Source organism: Gobio gobio, assembly GCF_949357685.1.
Source record: "Gobio gobio genome assembly, chromosome: 4".
In the NCBI taxonomy this organism is placed as follows: Eukaryota; Metazoa; Chordata; class Actinopteri; order Cypriniformes; family Gobionidae; genus Gobio; species Gobio gobio.
Window position 1 is genome coordinate 24858019 of NC_137100.1, and position 22318 is coordinate 24880336.

The 22318-nt window shown below is 36.8% G+C and overlaps 2 protein-coding genes across 2 annotated transcripts in view; both read left to right on the plus strand.

The window, feature by feature from the left end:
* On the plus strand, positions 1–8111 carry cdk7 (cyclin-dependent kinase 7). Its single transcript, XM_079816227.1, has 12 exons — positions 1–126; positions 281–340; positions 682–715; positions 807–874; positions 977–1045; positions 1235–1345; positions 4553–4671; positions 4770–4869; positions 5213–5299; positions 6390–6539; positions 6629–6773; positions 7073–8111. Exons 1-12 carry the CDS (start codon positions 61–63, stop codon positions 7099–7101), a joined length of 1038 nt encoding a protein of 345 aa, XP_079672353.1. The 5' UTR covers positions 1–60; the 3' UTR covers positions 7102–8111.
* serinc5 (serine incorporator 5) overlaps positions 8036–22318 on the plus strand; it is a 31975-nt gene continuing 17692 nt past the window's right edge. Inside the window, exons 1-3 of the mRNA XM_079816226.1 lie at positions 8036–8406; positions 16841–17005; positions 21420–21598. Of these exons, the coding sequence (XP_079672352.1) occupies positions 8380–8406; positions 16841–17005; positions 21420–21598 (371 nt within the window). The 5' untranslated portion in view covers positions 8036–8379. The remainder of the gene's footprint in view (positions 8407–16840; positions 17006–21419; positions 21599–22318) is intronic.

Below are 22318 nucleotides of genomic sequence, written 5' to 3' on the forward strand. Positions count from 1 at the left end.
ATAAAGTGCTCTTTAATACAGAAGTGTGCTTTCACAAAGAGCAGTTTTACAGTTGATATCATGGCATTAGATGTAAAGTCTAGAGCGAAGCGCTATGAAAAGCTGGACTTTCTGGGTGAAGGACAGGTAAACAACATAACTTTGATATTTCCGAGGTGTAGTTCGATCGAATAGAAATTAATAGAACAGCCTGCAGCAGCAGAAGTTCTTGCAGCTGCATATTAATATCCAGTTTTATCAATGCGTAGTACACAGATGATGTTGTACCATTATTTTGCAGTTCGCAACTGTGTACAAGGCAAGAGACAAAACCACGAACACCATTGTTGCAATTAAAAAGGTAAGACAATAAGGAATCCTTTTATTGCGGCAAAACCATAATTTTTGATCATATTCGCTTGTTATTTTACATTTGGTATTTTAATAGTTTGCTGTAGATGAACTAACAATAAACAATACTGCATTTATTTATCTTAATTACTAATACATTAACGTTAATGCACTGTCAAACTAACATTAACACCATGATAAATTATATTTTTACTAACTAAGATTAATAAATGCTTTTAAAAATACTGCTCATTATTAGATCATGTTAGAGACCTTATTGTAAAGAGTTGCCATTTTGTTTTTATCATTCTTCAGTATCATTGTGTCTAAATGTGAATTTCTTGTTTGCAGATAAAAGTGGGACACAGAACCGAGGCTAAAGATGGTGCGCTTTTGAACGATCTCAATCTTTAATAATTATATATATTTTTACATTGGTATAATTTGAGTCTTACGTATTTTCTTCTGTTATCCAGGCATCAACAGAACAGCTCTTCGAGAGATTAAGCTGTTGCAAGAGCTCAGTCATCCCAACATTATTGGTGTAAGTCATATCTATATGCATATAAAAAAAATTAAAACAAATTATGTGCTGTTGTTAATTATGATATAATACTGACATCAATGAACCTGTTTTTGCTTTCAGCTCCTGGATGCTTTTGGACACAAATCCAATATCAGTCTTGTCTTTGACTTCATGGAGACAGATCTCGAGGTGACGGCAGAGTTATACACTACACCTGGACGTTGATTGTTCATTTCAGTAACTTCAACAACAAACCTATCTTAACCATTAAGAATAAAAGTCAATGTCAACACAAAATAAGCATGATGTTTATCAGCCCTGTAATTTGTTTGGTCAGTGCTTTGACAATGAATAATGTTGTATTATGGTCTGTTTCAGGTGATCATAAAGGACACCAGTCTCGTGTTGACACCAGCCAATATAAAGGCGTACATTCTAATGACATTACAAGGTCTAGAATACATGCACAATCATTGGATCCTGCACAGGGTGAGGCGCTAAGATATCTCCTTGTGTGTTTTTAATTATGTACACTACTGTTCAAAAGTGTGGGGTCAGTAAGTACTTTTGTTTGGCAAAGATGCATTAAACTGTGTGTGATAGTGAAAACATATATAAATTAACCGTTTCATGCATAGTGGTCACTACAGTGGACAACTATTCAAAAAGCATTTTCTTGCATATGCATGGGTTTTGATGGCATAGTTGCACATCAACCTTTACAGTGGACCCTCGTGCATCATCCTATACATTGCCACCAAGTGGCAAGCCATTGCATATCCATTTTTTCCCCACCAAACCAAGATGGCCAATGGCCATTCAGAAATGCCAAGTTGCTCCGGAATATCCAGGAGACTTTTGCAGGTAAAACATTTTTTGTAGCAGCAAGCAATATCTAATGAGTCATATCTCAGTTAAATTTTCCAAGTTTTGATTTTAGATTGGGAGAAAATTCTGATTAATCATCTGTCCACTGTGTCCAGTGGACATCATGCACCAATAGCTATATTTAAGCTACAATTTATACTAATACTGTAACTATTGTTTTTGAAAATACTTAATCTGCAGTAACTTTTTTTTGACTAAATAAATGTATTTGTGTTATTAGAATGTGATTTGCATTAACATCAAAAAAGTCATGTGGTTACGTAATGTACTGTTTGTAATGTTACCTTACTCGTAACATCAAAAAGAAATCTGATTACATAATGCATGTTGCTTGTAATGCATTACTTTACTCGTAATATCAAAATGTAATCTGATTCCGTTATGCATGTTACTTGTAATGCGTTACCCCCAACATTGTTCATTTCGAATGAAATTGAAAACACCTGATCGCTAGGTTTTCCCAGAGGTGAGCTATGGTAGAAATGTGTCCATCTTGAACATAATCAGAAATATCAGCTAATAAGGTTAAATCGACATACTCTGGTACACTGGAGGGAGCATCTGAGTTGGGTTTCCACAGGTTGTAGAGATCTTTGATGGAATCACATCCTCATGGTCTGATATCAAAGATACGCGAAGTTCAACTTTTTTGTACATGTTTTATAGTTTTCACATGATTTTATAATAATTTTTTTTTAGATTGGTTTGTTAAATACACACAATATTGCTGTGTTGTTACTGTATTATGATTAATACAGTATATCTTCAGTTTAAACCATAAACGCATGCTGTCCACTCTAGTGGACATCTGAAAATCTCTTTGAAAAATGTGTAAAAAATACATTTTCAAATCTTGTTTTTCATACCTTAACGCTGCATTCACACGGGGCGTCGGCGTTAACGCTTGGCTGAAGCTTCGTGCTGATGCGACGTCATAGTGACAACAGCCAATCACACATCTGCTCTGGGGTTGCATGAACTCAATTGGCTAGTGTCTGCTCTAGGGTATTTGCATAGGGCGATCTGATTGGATGACGCCTGCGTTGGCGCTTGAAAAGTTGAGAAATCTTCAACTTCTGCTGCTTGCAACTCGAGTGAAGCGACGTGACGGAACCCACAATTCAGTTCGGCAACGCTTGACGTCACCCATTCAAAGTAAATGAGAAGCGTTTACGCTGACGCCCCGTGTGACTGCAGCGTAAGAGGTTATGATAGTGAGGTTACGATAATTCATGCATTAAAGGGTTATTGTAGCAAAAGATTGCTATTTCAAATAAATGCACAACTGTTAACATTAAGTGATATTTAAAAGAAAACATTTCTTGAGCCGCAAATCAACGTATTAGAATGATTTCTAAAGGGTCATGTGACTCTGAAAATTTTTGCCATCACAAGAATAAAGTACATTTAAAATAGAAATGTTTAAATGGAACCTCGGATTCAGGAGGAACAGTGTGGTTTTCGTCCCAGCTCTATACCCTTTCCAGGGTGCTGGAGGGTTCATGGGAGTTTGCCCCATAACCAATCCACATGTGTTTTGTGGATTTGGAGAAGACATTTGACTGTTTTCCTCGTGGCATCCTGTGGAGGGTGCTCTGGGAGTATGGAGTAACCCCCTGCTTAGGGCTGTTCGGCCCCTGTACAACCGGAGCAGGAGCTTGGTCCGCATTGCCGGCAGTAAGTCAGACTTGTTCCCGGTGACAGACGGATCGGTGCAGCTTCTTGCGAAGCTCACGATTTACCGGTCAATCTACGTTCCTACTCTCACCTATGGTCATGAGCTGTGGGTCATGACCGAAAGGACAAGATCCCGGACACAGGCGGCCGAAATGAGCTTTCTCTGCAGGGTGGCTGGGCGCTCCCTTAGAGATAGGGTGAGAAGCTCGGTCACTCGGGAGGAGCTCAGAGTAGAGCCGTTGCTCCTCCACATCGAGAGGAGCCAGCTGAGGTGGCTTGGGCATCTATTTCGGATGCCTCCTGGACGCCTTCCCAGGGAGGTGTTCTGGGCACGTCCCACCTGGAGGAGGCCCCACGGAAGACCTAGGACAAGCTGGAGGGATTATGTCTCCCGGCTGGCCTGGGAACGCCTCGGGGCCTCCTCCAGGTGGAGGAAGTGGCTAGGGAGAGGGAAGTCTGGGCGTCTCTGTTTAGACTGTTGCCCCCGCGACCCGGCCCCGAATAAACGGAAGATGATGGATGATGGATGGATGGATGTTTAAATGAACACTAAAAACAGTTATTCTAAATTGGAATAATATTTACAATATTTCACAATATTACTGTTCAAATAAATGTTGCCCTGGTATGAGCCAAGTTTCTGCCACGGAATAAGATGAATAAAAAAGATTGTGACCTTTTTATCCCACAATTCTGACTTATCTGACTACATATACTTGCAATTGCGAGAAAAAAAGTCAGAATTGCGAGTTTATATCCTGCAATTCTATTTTTTACCCCTCCTAATTGTAACTTGCAATTGAGCGTTTATGTCACAAAGTCCAATTCTGAGAAGGTCCGCTCACAATACTGACATTTTCTCGCAAATTGCGAGTGTATGTGTTGCCATTTTGACATATTTTTTTGTGGGATTAAAAATTCACACTTTTTTTTTTTTTTTTTATCAGTGGAGGAAACAAGCTTCCATAGCTTAGTGAGCATAAGAGACCTCTTTCAAAAACATAAAAAATCTTACCAACCCCAAACGTTTGAATGGTTGTGTAGAACTACTTGACTTATTCCCAAAACTGGGAGTTCCTGAATAAAAATGGCACCTCCAGTCATCATCATTTCATTTTTTTCCTTTTTCAGGATCTGAAACCCAATAATTTGCTACTAGATGAGAATGGAGTCCTGAAGCTTGCTGATTTTGGCTTGGCCAAAGCATTTGGAAGCCCGAACAGAGTGTATACACATCAAGTTGTTACAAGGTTTGTAGAAGTCTCTGATAATTCTGATATTAGTTGGTTCTTCTTGATTATGCTATTGGTTGATTTAGATTTTTTTCATGTTGTGTGGTGCTTCTCAGATGGTATCGTGCCCCAGAGCTGCTCTTCGGGGCCAGGATGTACGGTGTGGGTGTGGACATGTGGGCAGTTGGCTGCATTCTTGCTGAGCTTTTACTCAGGGTGAGTATCTTTGTTCAGTGTTTGTAAAGACATCTGGCTCTTTTGAAAAGCTGTCAGACCATTAACATGTATTTTAAAGTTGGCATGAAATGGAAGTTGCGATAGTCTTTTCTATTGTGGTGTATATCCGAGGGAAATGGCTTCTCAAACAAGAATAAATGTTGTCCTGCCCTTGTGCTAGTAAACGCATCATCAAAGAACAGAAGAGATGTTGCTGCAAAAGGGAGGGGGAAGTTATTTTGATTTAAAGATTATAATGGCTTATGAAATAAAATTTAAAAAAAAAGAATTGTCCAGTTTGACTCTGTGGTGACTTTAAGAATGATTTGTTCTTGTTTTTAAGTTGCCATTTTTAGCTGGCGATTCAGACTTGGACCAGCTGACAAAGATATTTGAAGCTTTGGGAACACCAACAGAGGACACATGGCCTGTGAGTTGTAGTTATCTAATTATTTTTAATTGAGAGAGTTTTACTTCCGCTTCATTTCCATAAGAAAGCAAATAATTAAGGCCCATTCACACCAAGAATGATAGCTATAACTATTTTAGCACTCACACTAATGCACTATAACATTTGCTTATTTTAAGCTGCTGTTATGTTGTCAGTCGCTTTAAATGCTCAAGCTCTTTAAAGAAAGATAGATTATGATTGGCTGTCAATGTTTTATTGGCATCAGGTGAAAAAATTCAATCGGAAAGTTATTTCAATGATATTGTTCTTTATCGTGTCATTATTATAGTTGTGGTCTAGACTTTGCTGTTCTTTTAAATTTAGAATGATTTTTAAAAATAGATATGGTTGCACTTTATTTTACAGTATGCGCAGTCGCGCACTTACGTGTACTTGCCTAAGAAGGTACTGGATAATATAAGGTAACTACATGCGTTAAGGTTAGGTTTAGGGGTTCAAGTTTAGTACCTAGTTATACATAATATGTACATGGGGAACAGGACTGTAAAAAGAAGTGCTACTTATATCTTTATCGTTCTTGGTGTGACTGGGCCTTTACTTGAGATGCTCTAAAAGGGCACATCAATAATGTTGCATATGTCCAATCTTTGAGGCTTTGAGAAATGTATTTATTTATTTATTTACAGGGACAGTGCATATTAATGAACATTTCTGTCAATATGCCAGAGTTAGCCAAAAGGCTATTTTTCACTTGCAGTCCCTAGACAGATGTCATCCTAAAAGAGAGTAAAAAAAGTTACATTTTACATAACAATATAACAATTACAATACAATTTTAAAAAGTACTAAGTTAAGATGTACAATAAAAACACATCCGACCAACAACAGACAAACAGCAGACAAATACATGAGCACATACACACAACGCAAGAATCAAACAGGAGGCAGCGAAATTGGGCTAATGTTGACAGCTCTGATTTTCAATTAACCATTTCTTTAACTGAATCTTAAATGTACTATATGTGGTTACGTTTCTAATGTATATGGGGGTTAAATCAGTATATCTATACGATTTAGAATAAGTGATTTGTGCTGGTTGGTTTTTCAGGGGATGTCCAGTCTCCCAGACTATGTGTCATTTAAGCTATTTCCTGGCACGCCACTGGAGCACATCTTCAGCGCAGCTGGTGATGACCTCCTGGAGCTCCTGAAGGGGTTATTCACCTTTGACCCCTGCACACGCACTACAGCTTCACAGGTGCCAATAACCGCTTTAATCAATTTAATCTCAGTGCTTAAATCTACATTAGAGGGAGCGAATGAATGGAATGGATACTCTTGTTTCAGGCTTTGAAGATGAGGTATTTCAGCAATAGACCAGGACCAACCCCGGGACCTCAGCTTCCCAGACCAAACTCCTCAACAGAAGCCCTGAAAGAGAAAGAAAACCTGATGATTGGAATCAAGAGAAAACGTGACAGTATTGAACAGGGTGAATAAACATGCACAAACACTTGATAAATGCATCCGATGGCAAGTTTGTATCTTTAATGGAGCTATCAGTGTTGTTTATATTACACAGTGTTCTAAGGGAAAAGCTTATTTGTTCAGAATAATCAATTCCAGCGCTGCTTCAATGATTTCTTGTGTTTTTGTGAGATTGATGGATTTGTTGCTCGGTTTATATTACAACGATTTATAATGTATGTATAATGAAAATGGTGTCACGCATGGTGATGTAGTTTGAAATTAAAATTTATTTTTATTATTATTCCTATTCCATTTTTTTAGGTACCCTTAAAAAGAAACTGGTGTTCTGAGTGATTTGGATGGTGTTTTCTTCCACTGGTGCTGCTGTGGTCCTGCATGAATGGAAACAGTTGCGGAATGAACGTATTTATGTGTCAATCAGTTTTTTCAATTATTTTTTTATGTACTAGAAATATTAAATTATAGAAAAAATGTAGTTTTGCCTGTTGTCTGTTTTAATTAGTTGTGCACATCACCCACATTTATGTTAGTAGTACTTTTGGCGTTTACAAAAAGCATATACAATACATTAAGTAATAATTTAAAATAATACAATAGTTATTAAATAGTTTGAATTATTATTATAAGTTATGCTTGTGAGGATTTAATGTCTAGTTGTTGTTTTTTTCTTCAAATCCTTGTTAATAGTTTACAGATTGGTCTATCCAATGTGTTCTTTGAGGCAGTTTGTTTATTTTGAAACCACATCAGTAGTCCTGAGGGAGGTGCTGTTGTCACAGCCCTGAACTGGCTACACTTCACCAATATCCGTTGATATGTTGAGCGTTTAAAATGTACATATGGCATTTCTATAACCAAAGACCGTTTAAAACCCATTAGTATTACATAAATACATTCTGTCTCAACCTACAGGTAGTTTATTGAAACCAATCTCCTGTTGAAAACAGATGTCTCTGCAACTTGCATACTTTACACATGGTGTCAAACACAATGAAGGAAAGGCATTATTTTGCTGTCACACTGTCAGCCAACTGAAGAAATCGAAACAAAACTCCCACCCTTCAACCACTATACAACATGTAAACAAAACAAGTAAAACCACATTTTTGGCATACTCTAAAACACTGATTGACAAATTAGAATAACAGATACATAGTTTAAACTTGCTCCAGTTCCCTAGTAAGATTTGGTCATACAGTAGAGCTTTAAATAAATGTTTTTCGTTGTGATTGTGGTCAAGGGAAATTCGAAACCTCACATTATGACGATAGCGGAAGTGGTTTACAGTGATGATTTGATTTGGATGCAAGATCCATAGCAAATGGGTTTAAACAACAAAGCACCACTGAAACCCAAAACGGCTCTGATTCCGGATTTATCGAGGCCATCGTCGCGCATGCTTCCGCACGCAGCCCCGGACAGCTCAGCCTCTTGCTCGCCTCGCACACGTCACAGTCTATTGTGAGCAGCGGCGCGCGTGCTGGACTGATCGCGGGAGCGCGAGAGCACCGAAGACACGAACCACGGTCGCGTTATTTAGAATCTAACGAGCACAACATTTGAAGTGGATTAGTGTGTGTAAAAGGAGGATCTGCCTCGCTGCCAGTATGTGTACCCCGTGTTGTGTGTCTCAGGTGAGTGATGCATTGACTGTACGGCATGTAACCTTAGATACATCACCGTCGTGAACCTATCGTCTCCCTATTTAAAATAATTTTCTGTAGCATTTAATGCTGATGTACCTGTATGCTTTAGAAAAAGTTTAATAATAAAAGTTCCATTCTTTAAAAATATATTATTTGGACTTATTTGTTAATAAGTATGTGTCAGTTTCAAGTATACACGCAGCTTTTTAGTGTCATCCTTGTTTTGTTCTGTGTATCCATGCGTTCTTGATGATAGTACATTTGCTTTACATCATTATTGCATGAATTTAAATTTTAAACTCCTTATTTTAGTCCAGTGTTTATTTAACAGTTATTTCTTTATTTCAAGCCCGTTATGACTATGAAGCCCATGTAGCTACTGTTGGGGGGAAAAAAAGCTTAAACCAGCCTAAGACGTTTTGAAGGTCTCTGGTTTCCTGGTTTTAGTGCCATTTTTCAGCTTGTCTGGCTGAAAGACCAGCATAACCCACATAAAACTATTAAACCATGTTGGGCTGTTTTTTTTTTTTATTTAATTTTTTTTTTTTATTAAATCAGCAGGGTAATGGTTTCTTTTGACTTTACAAGACAATATGTTTCCATCAACTGTTGTGCCAATTAGTGTATCGAACCAGAATTGTATCATTAGAAAATTAAGTCATCACTATGATTGACCGTGTTTTTATGTTCCTTTTGTCCTCATTTAACATTCTGGTCAGAACAAATATGTTCCAATCCGTCCTTGTTTTCAAATGAGCCATACTTGTAAATTAAATTTGATCAAAACATGGTATTGGACATTCTACCAGGAAACCCTTCAGTTTCTCGATATGGAGTGATACTGGTAATGTAATTGTCTACTTCACATTCTCAGTGTACACATTTTTCGGTGGGTCTTGTAGCCCCTTTGTACATGGTGGCGTCCGCTGGTGGTCTTTTCATTTCCTGGTTGGATCCATGTGGCTGCTTGTTTGCATAAGATTAGCAGTGGAAAGAGAGAGCTAGTAGTCAGTGTTTAGCATCAATAGTGTTGTCTCATTAGTGCTAAGCTTGTCAGGAGCCAGTGGCCCCACAAATGTGTTTGGCACGTACTCTGTGTTTGTTGACTAATTGCTATCATTAGATAACCCGCTTAGTTTAACTGTTGATTCAACTTTGACAGTAATTTATTCCCTCTTCACGCCAACGACAACAGCAGCATTTATTAACATTTGTAGATTCCGTATCCAAATGAGCATTGAGTAACCTCACAACAAGGAAACACCATATTCAATGAGCCTTCAGTTAAATGGTTGAAATCATGATACTTTTTTTTTGTATGCTTTATCGGTCAGGACAGTGGGGTGGAGAAGGGGGGGCGGGATCGGAAAAGGAGTCGAGTCAGAATTCGAACTCGGGTCGCCAGTGTGTCAATGCACTAACCATTTGGCCATCAGCGACGACGACATCATGATACTGTTCATATCAAAGCAATTAAAGTGGCATAACACAGATTGGACAGTATCATTTAGCTGTGTTGTCCATTTGGGTGAAGTGTCTCTTTAATGTAGTACTTCCCATGAGATCATAGTGCTGACGTAACAGGTTGTGACACTCTCCTGATGTATGGATTACCACCTTGATCACTTTGTGTGGTTTTTGAAAGTTGGTTTTGGGTTACTATCTACTAGGGTGACCACCATCAAACAAACCAAATGTGGGACGATTACTAAGTTTGTGTGGGACAATGTGGGACATGTTACCAACACTAAAACATAAGCTGAAACTGTTGTATAATCTTAAATTCAACATCACTGAGCCCAAAGGCAGCAGGCATCATGCAGATAACTACTTTTGAAACAGTTCTGACCAAGGGCAACTAAAATCCAACTAAATAAATAATGAAACAAATAAAACAACATTAAATTAGTTAATCTTATATATTAATTTATATATATATATATATATATTATATATACACTCTAAAAAAAAAAGGTTCTATATTGCACCAAAAATGGTTCTTGGCTCGTAATCATAGGGGAACCTTTTTTAGTGCTATATAGCACCAATTTTGTTGCTTCAGAGGTTCTTCAGCGGTTCTTCAGAGGTTCTTCACCGGTTCTTTGACTAAGGTGCTATATAGCACCTCTGAAGAACCGCTGAAGAACCACTGAAGCACCAAAATTGGTGCTATATAGCACTAAAAAAGGTTCCCCTATGATTACGAGCCTTTGTTTTAGAGTGTATATATATATATAAAATTGGGGGGGAATTGTAGTTTATATATATATATATATATATATTAATTTATATACAGAACTATCCATTCGTTTTCTGACAGGGAACACATGGAACGAATCACCGCTCCACATTTTGATTGACAGCCGTCACAACCTACTAGTGACCGTGTTTACTCCTTTCTTTTCAACCATTGGATATGGTTTAAAAACGGCTTTTGTATTTGTGTAAGGCGGGATGTTGACGAAGCGCTGTTAAATATAGGTGAAAAACGATGCCGCAAAAATAATAAATAAAAGGCTTTCTTAAAAAGGCAAAAGAACGCATGCATGTTTTTTCAATATGATCCTTAAAAATCAACAGACTGGTGAAAATGCGGGACATTTTCTCAATATGCGACATGCGGGACAAGGGGTGAAAATGCTGTGCGGTACAACGCAAAGCGGGACAGGTGGTCACCCTACTATCTACTTGCACTTGTATGGACTCATAGGCCCTGATTACACCTGAAATTAAAATGCGTTATGGTCGTTCAGATCACGAGTAGACAACATTCCCAGTTACACCTAGTGTTTTAATCCGTTTCTTTTGTCCACTTTCTACCAATTCTGTCCTGATGTCTTTGAGTGAAGAATCTATGTGTAACCGCCCGGTCCTGCTCGCCCCGCTACGAGCGGGATTCAAACAGGGTTCTCCAGCGTGGGAGGCGGGCGTGCGAACAAGGATGCTAAAGACCACCGCATCCTCTAGTGTCAGTTACTAGCGTAGTGAGGTTTACATGCACAGTTCTCACTGGCCTACGTTGCATTTTCGTTGCGTTTTGTTGCGTTTCTGCTTTGATAGCCACAAGACCACGGCAATCACGCTGAGTGCGTGTTAGAAAATTATGAATGGTGAGTAGGGCTGCACGATTATGACAAAAATCATAATTGTCGATTATTCCCTTGAAATTGTAATTGCAATTATTAGTTACAATTATGACCATTTTCATTTAATGATGTTTTGAATAGCTTTATGCCATTGTTTGATGCGACTGCATGCCATATTGTTGTATCAAAATAAACAAGCTGAAAACACTCATGAAAGCTGAAAACACCTGAAAAACTTGTATTGCTTTTCTACAGCATTCAAAAGCCTCAAAAGTCAAATATACATTGGTTTGGTTTCTTTAAATAAAAAAAGTTAAATTATGCATGGTATTATAATGTTATACTAAAATTAAAACAATGGAAAAAAAACTTAACCTGTAGAAAGAAAAAATCTTAAGCACACAACACAGAATAACATTACAATAATAATGTTGTAATTGCGCCTTTGAGCGATTACATAATTGTGGCATCCATAATTGTAATCATGATTACAAATTCGATTAATTGTGCAGCCCTAATGGTGAGAACATTGTGCTTGGTAAAAAATTTTTTTTGTCTTCAAACCAAACTAGGGTCTTTAGCTGACAAAGTTTAAATCATGTCTACACTCTAAAAAAAAAAGGTTCTATATGGCACCAAAAATGGTTCTTGGCTCGTAATCTTAGGGGAACCTTTTTTAGTGCTATATAGCACCAATTTTGGTGCTTCAGTGGTTCTTCAGCGGTTCTTCACCGGTTCTTCACCGGTTCTTTGACTAAGGTGCTATATAGCACCTCTAATGAACTGCTGAAGAACCACTGAAGCACCAAAATTGGTGCTATATAGCACTAAAAAAGGTTCCCCCATGATTACGAGCCAAGAACCATTTTTGGTGCCATATAGAACCTTTTTTTAGAGTGTAGCTAACGTGCTTCCCATGATGTTTACGCATTAGGTCAGTAGGCGGAAAGTAGGTGGTCTTGAGGCAGTTTGAACGCATTTGACCAAGTGAGTATTTACACTACGAAAGCAATCCAGTCGACTGTGTCAACTACCTCTGGAAGTGGTCGAAAGTGGACAAGCTCAAACATTTAAGACCCTGTTTACATAAGCGTCGTCCACTTGTGATCCGATCGACCAAAACACGGGTCCACAGAGATGGATTATTTTTCTTCGAATCTTGGTTTGTGTTCATCTGAAGGAAGAAAATCATATAAATCTGGGACAGCAAGATGGAATTAAAAATTTTGGCTAAAGTATCTTATCCTTAAGACATCTAGTAAAAGAAATCTGAACTAATTAATGTTATGGTGTGAAGCAGAATATCACGATGTTTTGTGGCATTTTGTTGTGTTCAAGCATCTGAAAAGGTTCCCAGTTCTTTTTGTCCTGTCCTGCTGGGAAATGTAATGGAAATCTAATTGTGATCATTCCTTCAGATGTCTGGGTTTGAGTCATGGATGACTGTCCTATGAATCAGTCGTTTATGCATTCTGCATAAAAAGGTGTTTTTATAGCCCAGTAACATTGTGCTGTGTTCATACTGTTGCAGCTCTGTACCGGAAAGGTCATTATCTCGTTTTCTGTTAGTAATGAATTCAATGGCACACTGTTCTTGATCAGGCCTTGAGGTAACTTTGTAAGATCTGTTTTTGTCCGAACTCCCACATGAGAACTCCAATGACTGTCAAGCGTCTCAAGTGTGCTACTTGGTTTTTACAGATGAAACGCCATGAAATAACACCAGTCACATTAAAAATCACGATAAGTGGCCAAAACATATGTGCATTATCCTATAGGAACTTTTTGTGGATTTGTACACATTCTTCAAATGTTAGCTAGGGAGGGTTTTTTCTTCTTCTAGTGAACTGAAACTGGTGGCGTTTGTGGCAGGACTATCTGTGTTGACTTTTTGGGTAGCAGTGAGACATTCTCATCCTTCCACACAGCCTTTTTGCATCTCTATCGCTTTCCCTCCATTACCATATTAGAGGGTGTTTACTCTTGTCCCATGAGCCTTTGGATTACTCTGTATTTGCAATTGAAAAAGCTGTCAAGCAATCGGCATCCATCCATCAACGTTGTGCCATGCGGTTCTAGTTGGGAAAGTTTGACTCTCCAGTGTTACTATGGGTACTCTTCACACTGGAAAAAAGAGCACTTTTTTGTGTACACTTCAAACAGTGAAGTAATACATTTTTGCCTCAGCTGTACAATTGCCTGGCTAACAGACCCACAAAGCAGCTATTCATGACATGGAGACTATAGATTAATTGTCCACTGAGTTTCGACATTACTTGATAGCTTGGTGAAATAAGTATGTGTTTGTAATGTATAAATTGACAGAAAATTCCGTCAATGGTGGAAAAGAAAATCTTAAAAATCTTTCTAATCAATTGGATTCCTCCAAACGGGAAAACGGTTCTGTGCTCATCATTTTATTTGACAATTAATGAAACCACTGCAAAGAATCAGCTGTGTGAGGAAATTCTGTGTGATAATGAATTTTTTCTGCAATTTCGTTCATGTTTTCTGCACCGTGGAAATCATAGGGCCTTGATGTAGACAGTACTTGAGTTAGCTTTTTCCCCAAAAATCATACTATTACGTATTTGTAGAGTCCAAATTCATTGTGCATGTTTGACTGCCTTCAAGCTATTAGAGAACTGCTAGCAGCTAAAAACTGTTAATATTACTTCCCTTAATAAAGAAAAGGTGAACTGTTTTTAGCTGCTAGCAGTTCTCTAATAGCTTTAGATATTTATTTTATGGACGGCTTTTTCGCAGGGTGTAAACACAGCGGGACCACAAACAAACCTAGAATCTGTTTGCTACAAAACAATGTTCTTCCAACTTTTAGATGCAGTTTCAAAAAGCTTCTCCACACACCTCTGAGGAACTTGAGAAATTCCCAGCCTGAATTGTTAGGAAAACAATGTCCATAGGTTATTGTCCTTACGTCACCTTTCACCCAGACCCCTGCTGGTTGCGGGTGAGGGTAAGAGAAGGGCTCTTTGTAGGGGGTTGAGAACTGTCTCCGGGGCAGGAGATGTGGGGGATGGTTTGTTTGCGAGAGGATGTAGAGTGTGCTGTCCCACTCGACCGGTGTTGACCAGTGAGTGGGACTCCATGGTGCTGTGGAGGAATGGGGCTGTCATTGGCCGGGGTCGTACGTGCTGACCACCTGTTGTCTGGAGAGGGGGATGTGTCCTCCTGATTGATTGATAGTGTGCCTTTGCTGTGGTTTCTGCTGTCTGTGTCATCACATAGAGGACTATCATCATATTTTTATTTTTTTCATATCATATATATCATCATCTATTATTGTCATGATTTTATAACTTTTACGTTGTCAAAAATAATGATCCCATTCCCAACAAGTATATAAATAAGTGTGTTTTTGGAAAACAACATCAAATATTAATATGGTCTCTTTAATATTGACATCATGCAATACTTTTTTTTATTTTTATAAAAAAGAATCTCACTTCTGGGTAGATGATTATGTACTAAATATCTAACATCACATAATATTATCATTGTTATTAAAATATGCAATAGAATAAGACCTAAATAATAATCATACTTTTTTTATATTATATTATATTAAACATTATAATAAACATTTGTTACTGTAAATAATATGTTCAAGATGTGAACTGATGTGAAAAGATTGAGCACCAAATGATTTGAGCTATTTTAATAATATTATAAATATATTATATGACTTTTTTGTACTTATGACATCCTATAGACATAAAAAGCATCATATTATCCATCCCTCTTTCTCTCTTTCTCTGCTTGCATTATCTTGTCTGCAAACTGTAGCCTAAATGAAGAGATTAAAGGATTTCCAGGGACATTTGTTCTGATCCTGTATCCACTCAATCTGGGGCCCGTTCTTCGTACCTCGCTTAATACATCTAAGATGATTTGACAGATCCCAGATCTTTTAATCGTGATAACTGATGTCTGGCTAATTTGGTTCTTCAGACGAATTTGCGGATTGGATTAAAATATCTGGATTAAATGATCTAAGATCACTGCGCGTTCTTGTTTTCCCTGAAGAGGGCAGATGCATCGATACTCGAAACCACGATCAGCAATGCAGCGATTGGCTGGCGTCAAGACAGCAACGTAATGACATCATCTAATTAAAAAAGCCACCTGGCAAAAAAAACTTGACAAATTACACAAAAAACCCCCACGAATTTCTGAACCTTTATAAGGAAACAGCCAAACGACCAAACCAACATAAAAGTTATAATTGATAAATGATAAATGTTTTTTTTTTTTAACATGATTACCAATTATTTATATTCACGATTTTATACAGTATTTGTACATCCTTTACATTTTTATTTCAATGTTGTAATTTAATTCTTAATTCAATTTGAAGCAGATTTGTAACGTGACAGTATTCAAGTTTCTTATGGGTCAAGATCAAATTATCCTCTCTTGCGCTGCATCAAGCCACTCCCATAATATCAGTCATCACTTAAATTAATGCACGGCTCAGATTAACTGCACAACATGTGTCTAAACCAATAAAAATAAAATTATATAAAGTAATTATTCCATCCCAAATAAATCGTTCAATCAAGTGTCTGGCTATAGTATTATACACAACATTATACATTCTCATATACATATACAATATAACATTTTTATATTATTTTTTAAAATTATTATTATTGCTATTATTATTACTGGTTCAGTAATGAACTCTTGTATTAAAGTAGCAGTGGCTGGGACAGATTTTAAGCATCACCTCAATATGCAATCTAATCCTGTTTACATGAAATAAGCCTGCTCCCGAGCAGGTTTAAGCTCACGGACCTGTTACTATGACAGCAAGTGCAGGATGAGCTTCGAAGAACCAAACAATCCAAGATCATGCCAAATCGTCAACAATCAAATCCAGCTAACTGAGTTAGCGAGGTACGAAGAACGGGCCCCAGATCTCAAAGCCTCATGTTATGTCTGTATCTTGCGTCATGTGATTCAAGCTGCTTCATAGTAACAGCCCAGCTCTACTATTGCTTACAGCCAATAGGAATGAGGCATTTGTGCTGCTAAAGGGGATTCCGGCCAATAAGATGTTCATAGTCCCCCAATTATTTTTTAAACAGTACATTGGTTTATTTTAGCAGCAATTAGATTTTTACTTAATCTTAAAAAAAGATTGTTTTGTCTTTGACCTTGTTTTATAGTAACACTGCCTTATTTTATAGCTTTACATGTGCAAATGTGCTTTAAAATCCATTGTTTGATTGTAAATCCTTCTAATGGCTTGTGAACGGTTATTATTAAGCACTTGCATGTGTCCCGCTCACTCATCTGATGTTTTTCTGCAGCTGGCCTGCTGCTGTGGATCGGCTGGCTGCTCCCTGTGCTGCGGCTGCTGTCCCAAGATCAAACAGTCCACCTCTACACGCTTCATGTACGCCCTCTTCTTCATGCTGGTCACGGTGACCTGTGTCATCATGATGTCCCCCACTGTGGAGACGGCAATGCAAAATGTGAGTCTTTGTTCAGAGCTTCTCAGTTTGCATTTTTTAGTATCAGGTTCCCTCGTATATAAAGACCATTAAATCTGGTCTCTGGTCAGCAGCAGTGGGTGGCAACTGGCAAGTCGTAAACAATTGTCTGGGCTGTTTAATCTGCAGAATAGTGTAAAATGGGTTTAAATGTGTTAATCAGAGCTGAGAGTTTGAGGGCTGCACTCTTATTGGTAACTAAAATAATAGTGAAATTACTTAAAAGCCAAAACATTAATAAATGAACTCACAATAGGGCCAGTGATGTTTCTAACCAGTGTTAATTTCGTTTTCGTCAACGACCTTTTTTCACTGACGAAAACGAGACGATAACTGAATAAAAACTAGTGTTGGATGACAATGACGAAAACCTACTGTCATTTTCGTCAACAAATAAAAACGAGACGAAAATGTTTGGGAGGGACGATTAGGGAAGAGATCCAGTCAGAACTGATGTCCTGTGTAACAGATGCGCACATTTGATTTGAAAGTGCTGATCTAACCGCTGGGAAACACTGCGCTATTGCGCGCTCTACAGGCTCACGCATCTCCAATACAGCGCTCCAGAGCGGCTCGCAATCAATGAATAGCGCACATTTATGCCAGGCAATTGTTTATGAACGAATGCTGATGAATAATGACAATGTTTACTTTACAATGTTTATATAGTAATATGTTTTAGACGGTTGTAACAATGCATATTTTATCTCCCTCATCTGAACTTAAATTAGCATCCTGGAACTGCAAAAGTAAGGCGCAAACATTTCAAAATGTGGTTTATAATTAAAAGTCACGCATTATATATTTGTTTTTGCTTACACAATAAACTGTATTTAATTTAATTCCCATTTATTTCATAGTCCGGAGGAAAGACCAGTATTTGACACATATCCAATAAAGTATCAGGGCTATAATAGTTAACTAAAACCATAAAAAAAAAATGTCATTACTTGAAATTAAATAAATGGTAACTGAAAAAAAAAAAAAAAAAACTTATTTGAAGCTTTAGCTTAACCAGATATGGCCTACTAACTAAAACAGAAATACAAAGTTATATAAAACGATATAGATGTTTTTAAAAAACAAACAAAAAAGTGAATTGAGCTCTCTTTCGGGTATTTTTAATGTCAAAAACAAATTATGTCAAAATATCAGTTCAAGTGACAGTCGGTTATGTTATCCTTAAATGCTTAATGTATTACAATTTAACTAAACTCATTAGATTTTAGGGGACTAAATCTACTATATAAAATCTGTGGTATTTTATGTGGGTTTGACATATCAACTTCTTGCTCAAACGATCCAATGAGTTTGAGGCGGGAAAATAATTTGTATTTTTATGAATCAGCGGCCCTCTACGGTCACACTGAAGCTCGAGTTGCCATTGGCTACTACATTTTTTAAAAACTTTTTTACATGGAATGCAAGAACAATGAAAATGAAAAAATCTACATAGATATAATATAAAATATTTCAAACACTATTATAGCCACAATATGTAATTTTCGCTGCTAGATGCCTCTTATTCAAAACAAAGGCGTAGGTTGATGATGCCTTGATTTTGCGGAGCTTTTATTAAGCCGCAGATGACTGCTTCCGTTTCTTCCGGTCATGTGTACGCAGCGCTGTTTTATCATAGTAGATAAATTATTTGAGTGTGTTGAAAGTTATAATGCTACTCTGTGCATTAGCTCGGCGGCTACTATGAGACACTTGTTTCACATTGCAGTAAGCTAGATCGATATTAGTCATGGTAAAACATGGTTCTCGAGTAAATCAAAAAAAGATTTAAACAATAAGACTGTGTTGAGCTATATAACAATGATTTGTTTTTTTCTGTCAATGAATGTTTCCAAACAGTTGCTCACCTGTCTAATAAAACGCATAATATATTAAAGCGTCTTTGGTGTTTCTATGGTTTCTACAAAATAAATCCGGAAATTGAGGGTAACGCGGGTATGATGTCATTGATAGATTTCTCAGGATTTAAACATTCTTGGAAACATTTGTGATAATGTTAGTACACAAGTCAGCAAAATATATAACATTGTTCTAGTGGTTTTTGGATATTTTAATCCAAAAATCTTACATATTGTGCCTTTTAAAGACAAGTAAACAGTCGGTACTAAAATAAGAACAAATAATCAAATTACAATGAAACAGATAATGAAATAAACAGTGCTTTTCAGGTTTTTTCAGGAAGATTTTACAGTAGTTAGATACAAACTAGGTACAGAAATTTAAGTAATCAAATGTTAAATAAAATGGCATAGTCTTCACTGTATAAATTAAATATAGATTAGTACTTATTAAAGTTACAAAAGTTATTCAGTTTTGTTGTTTGATTAACATTAAAAAACACAGACAGCAGCAGGAATATTAGGCTGCTGCCACAGGGGACATTTACAGCATTTGTAGGGACAACATGTATGCATTAATTCATTTATTCATTAAAGAAAAGGTCAATAGAGGGATCAAGGGTTTATTTGCAGGCAGCTAGCCCATGTTATTCAAACAAACACAAAGGAGAGCTACATGACTCTTCTGCTTCAAAGCATGACAGGAATGTAAGACTGAGTATGCTCCATCATAACATCTAACACAGCATAACTCTTTCTTCATGTTGATTTTTCTATAACTATTAAAAAAAAGGTAACTGAAAGCTATTGAAATGCATTTAAAGGCTGGGTGTGTAACATGAGCTCAAGCTCTCTTTTTGTTCTCAGCACCACAATGAGTGCTTACTGAGTAAATGCCATGAGTATAAAAACCCAGACGCTAAAAAAGACCAGTGCAAGTATAAAAAACGCTGCCTCTCGGTGAGGCACAAAAGAACTGCCACTGAGGTGCCAAGACACAAAAAGATTTACAGCTGTTGAAGCTTTTTCACAAATAGTAGTTTCAAATTTAAGAGCACATAAAATCCCCTCCTGGTGGTCTTTCGTGGTTACAACACACGGACAGAGCAAATGGGATAGGAAATGGTGCATTGCTGACAGAGGAACACCTTAACAACCTTATATTATATGATGGTCCATGTTATAATGATAGCAGTGCCTCCCAGCATTATAGCAGGTCTACAAATTGTAGACTGTTGGGAGCATAAATGTATTTTAAGAATTGACCAGTGCCCTGTAGTTTGTGCCAGCTTTCTCTTCAAAACCATAAAAGAGAACCATAAATACTGGTTTGAATCTGACCGACTTCTTAGCTGATCTCTGAACTGTACAAGTTAATATACTTACAGACAAACCATGGTAATTCCACATTGGACATGTACAATAGTAATACTATAGTTTTCAGTACTTTGGAGTATGAATTTGAATATTATATAGGGTTTTTTTATTAAAAGATTTTTAAAAATACTGGTTTGAATCTGACCGACTTCTTAGCTGATCTCTGAACTGTACAAGTTAATACACTTACAGACAAACCATGGTAATTCAACATTGGACATGTACAATAGTAATACTATAGTTTTCAGTACTTTGGAGTATGAATTTGAATATTATATAGGTTTTTTTATTAAAATATTTTTACAAATATTTGTGAAGTCTGTTATGCTCACCAAGGCTGCCTTTATTTAATAAAAAATTCAAAACATTAATATTGTGAAATGTATACAATGTGATATTATTATTATAATATATAAATTGTAATACACACACATACACACACATATATATATATATATATATATATATATATATATATATATATATATATATATATATTATATATATATATATATATATATATATATATATATATATATATATATATATATATATATATATATATATATATATATATATATATATAATTATTATTATTATTATTATTATTATTATTATATATTTTTTTTAAATATATATTTTAAAATGTAATTATTTCCTGTGATGTTAAAGCTGAAACTGTGGTAATTGTTTCCATGATTCTTTTAATAGTAAGTTTAAAATATTTATTTGAAATAGAAATCTTTTGTAGACTTATAAATATTTTTCGACCACTTTTGATTCATTTAATGCATCCTTGCTTAAAGTATAAATTTCTTTAAAAAAAAAAAAAATCACTGAGCACAGACTTTTGAACGGACGGATATATTTTTTTGCTTGTAATTAAAAAGTAAAAAATTAGTAAATGAGTAAATTTTTTACTTTTAAGTTATAAATTACTTTTTACTTAAAGATTAAAAACATAATCAGTCTTTGATGGAATGTTATTTCGTTGTTTAGTATTTAGGGTGTGTATTTAAGTTGATCTTTCCACAGCCAGTGTGAATGGGTGTGTACACAGATTGAATTCTGTTTAACTTTAGCCTTTCCCTGAGGCGACTGCATCTCTTCTGTTACTCAAAATGTAATTTTATTCCTCTATTGTTTTGTGCTTTTCTCAGATTCCATACTACAAAGAAATGTGTCATCAGCTCAATGCGGGGGAGAACTGCAGTACCCTAGTGGGCTATTCAGCCGTGTATAAAGTCTGTTTCGGCATGGCCTGCTTTTTCTTATTCTTCTCTGTGTTCACCATTCGTGTGCGAACCAGCATAGGATGCCGGGCAGCTGTTCACAATGGGTAAGCGGTCCACCCCGACACTTTTGAAGTGGTATTTACACTGGAAACACTGCTTGTTCCTTCTCTGCTTTGTTCCGTGGCCCATCTCGGTCCAGGTTCACAGGAGCTATAGGGACCCACCGTGTATTGTTTGGCCTGCTGCCTCCATCTGTACTCCCCTCCTAATGCTCCTTTTTTCACCCACATCCAAAGCCCTGAATAGAGGTATTAATTTAAAACTCTGTCCAGAGGAAATGACGCTTGGAGATGAGCTTTACCCCTATGAATGGGATGGTTTAGCCCCACGTGAGAGCACTTCATGTTGCAATAATCAGATCTTTGTGTTGTATGCAAATGCAGGGTGAGGAAGTATATGGCTGAACTCATCGTTTTATACAGCTCCATCCTGCTCTGCACATTCATGCAAGCTTTTAGAAAAAAGACCCAAATCCCTTTATAAAAACCTCATTTAGATCTTCCTGAAACCACCCTGATGACATGCTAACAAGGGTAAACAGGAAATTGTATACTAGATGGCAAGGAGTCAAAATCCCAGAAAGACATACTGTAGGAAAAGTATCATTTTCAAGACATTTATTTAGTGTGTATATACTCTACCGTTCAAACATTTGTGGTCTGTAATTTTTTTTAACATTTTGTTTGAAAGCGGTCTCTTATGCCCAATAAGGCTGCATTCATTTGATCAAAAATGCAGTAAATATAATAACATTAATATTGTGA

What these genes read in the sequence shown, in the direction of transcription:
- cdk7 (XM_079816227.1), top strand. Translation starts at nt 61, where the DNA reads ATGGCATTAGATGTAAAGTCTAGAGCGAAGCGCTATGAAAAGCTGGAC. An exon ending in TCATGGAGACAGATCTCGAG is followed by an intron (nt 1,046 to 1,234) that starts GTGACGGCAGAG and finishes GGTCTGTTTCAG; the next exon opens with GTGATCATAAAGGACACCAG. An exon ending in CACGCACTACAGCTTCACAG is followed by an intron (nt 6,540 to 6,628) that starts GTGCCAATAACC and finishes CTCTTGTTTCAG; the next exon opens with GCTTTGAAGATGAGGTATTT.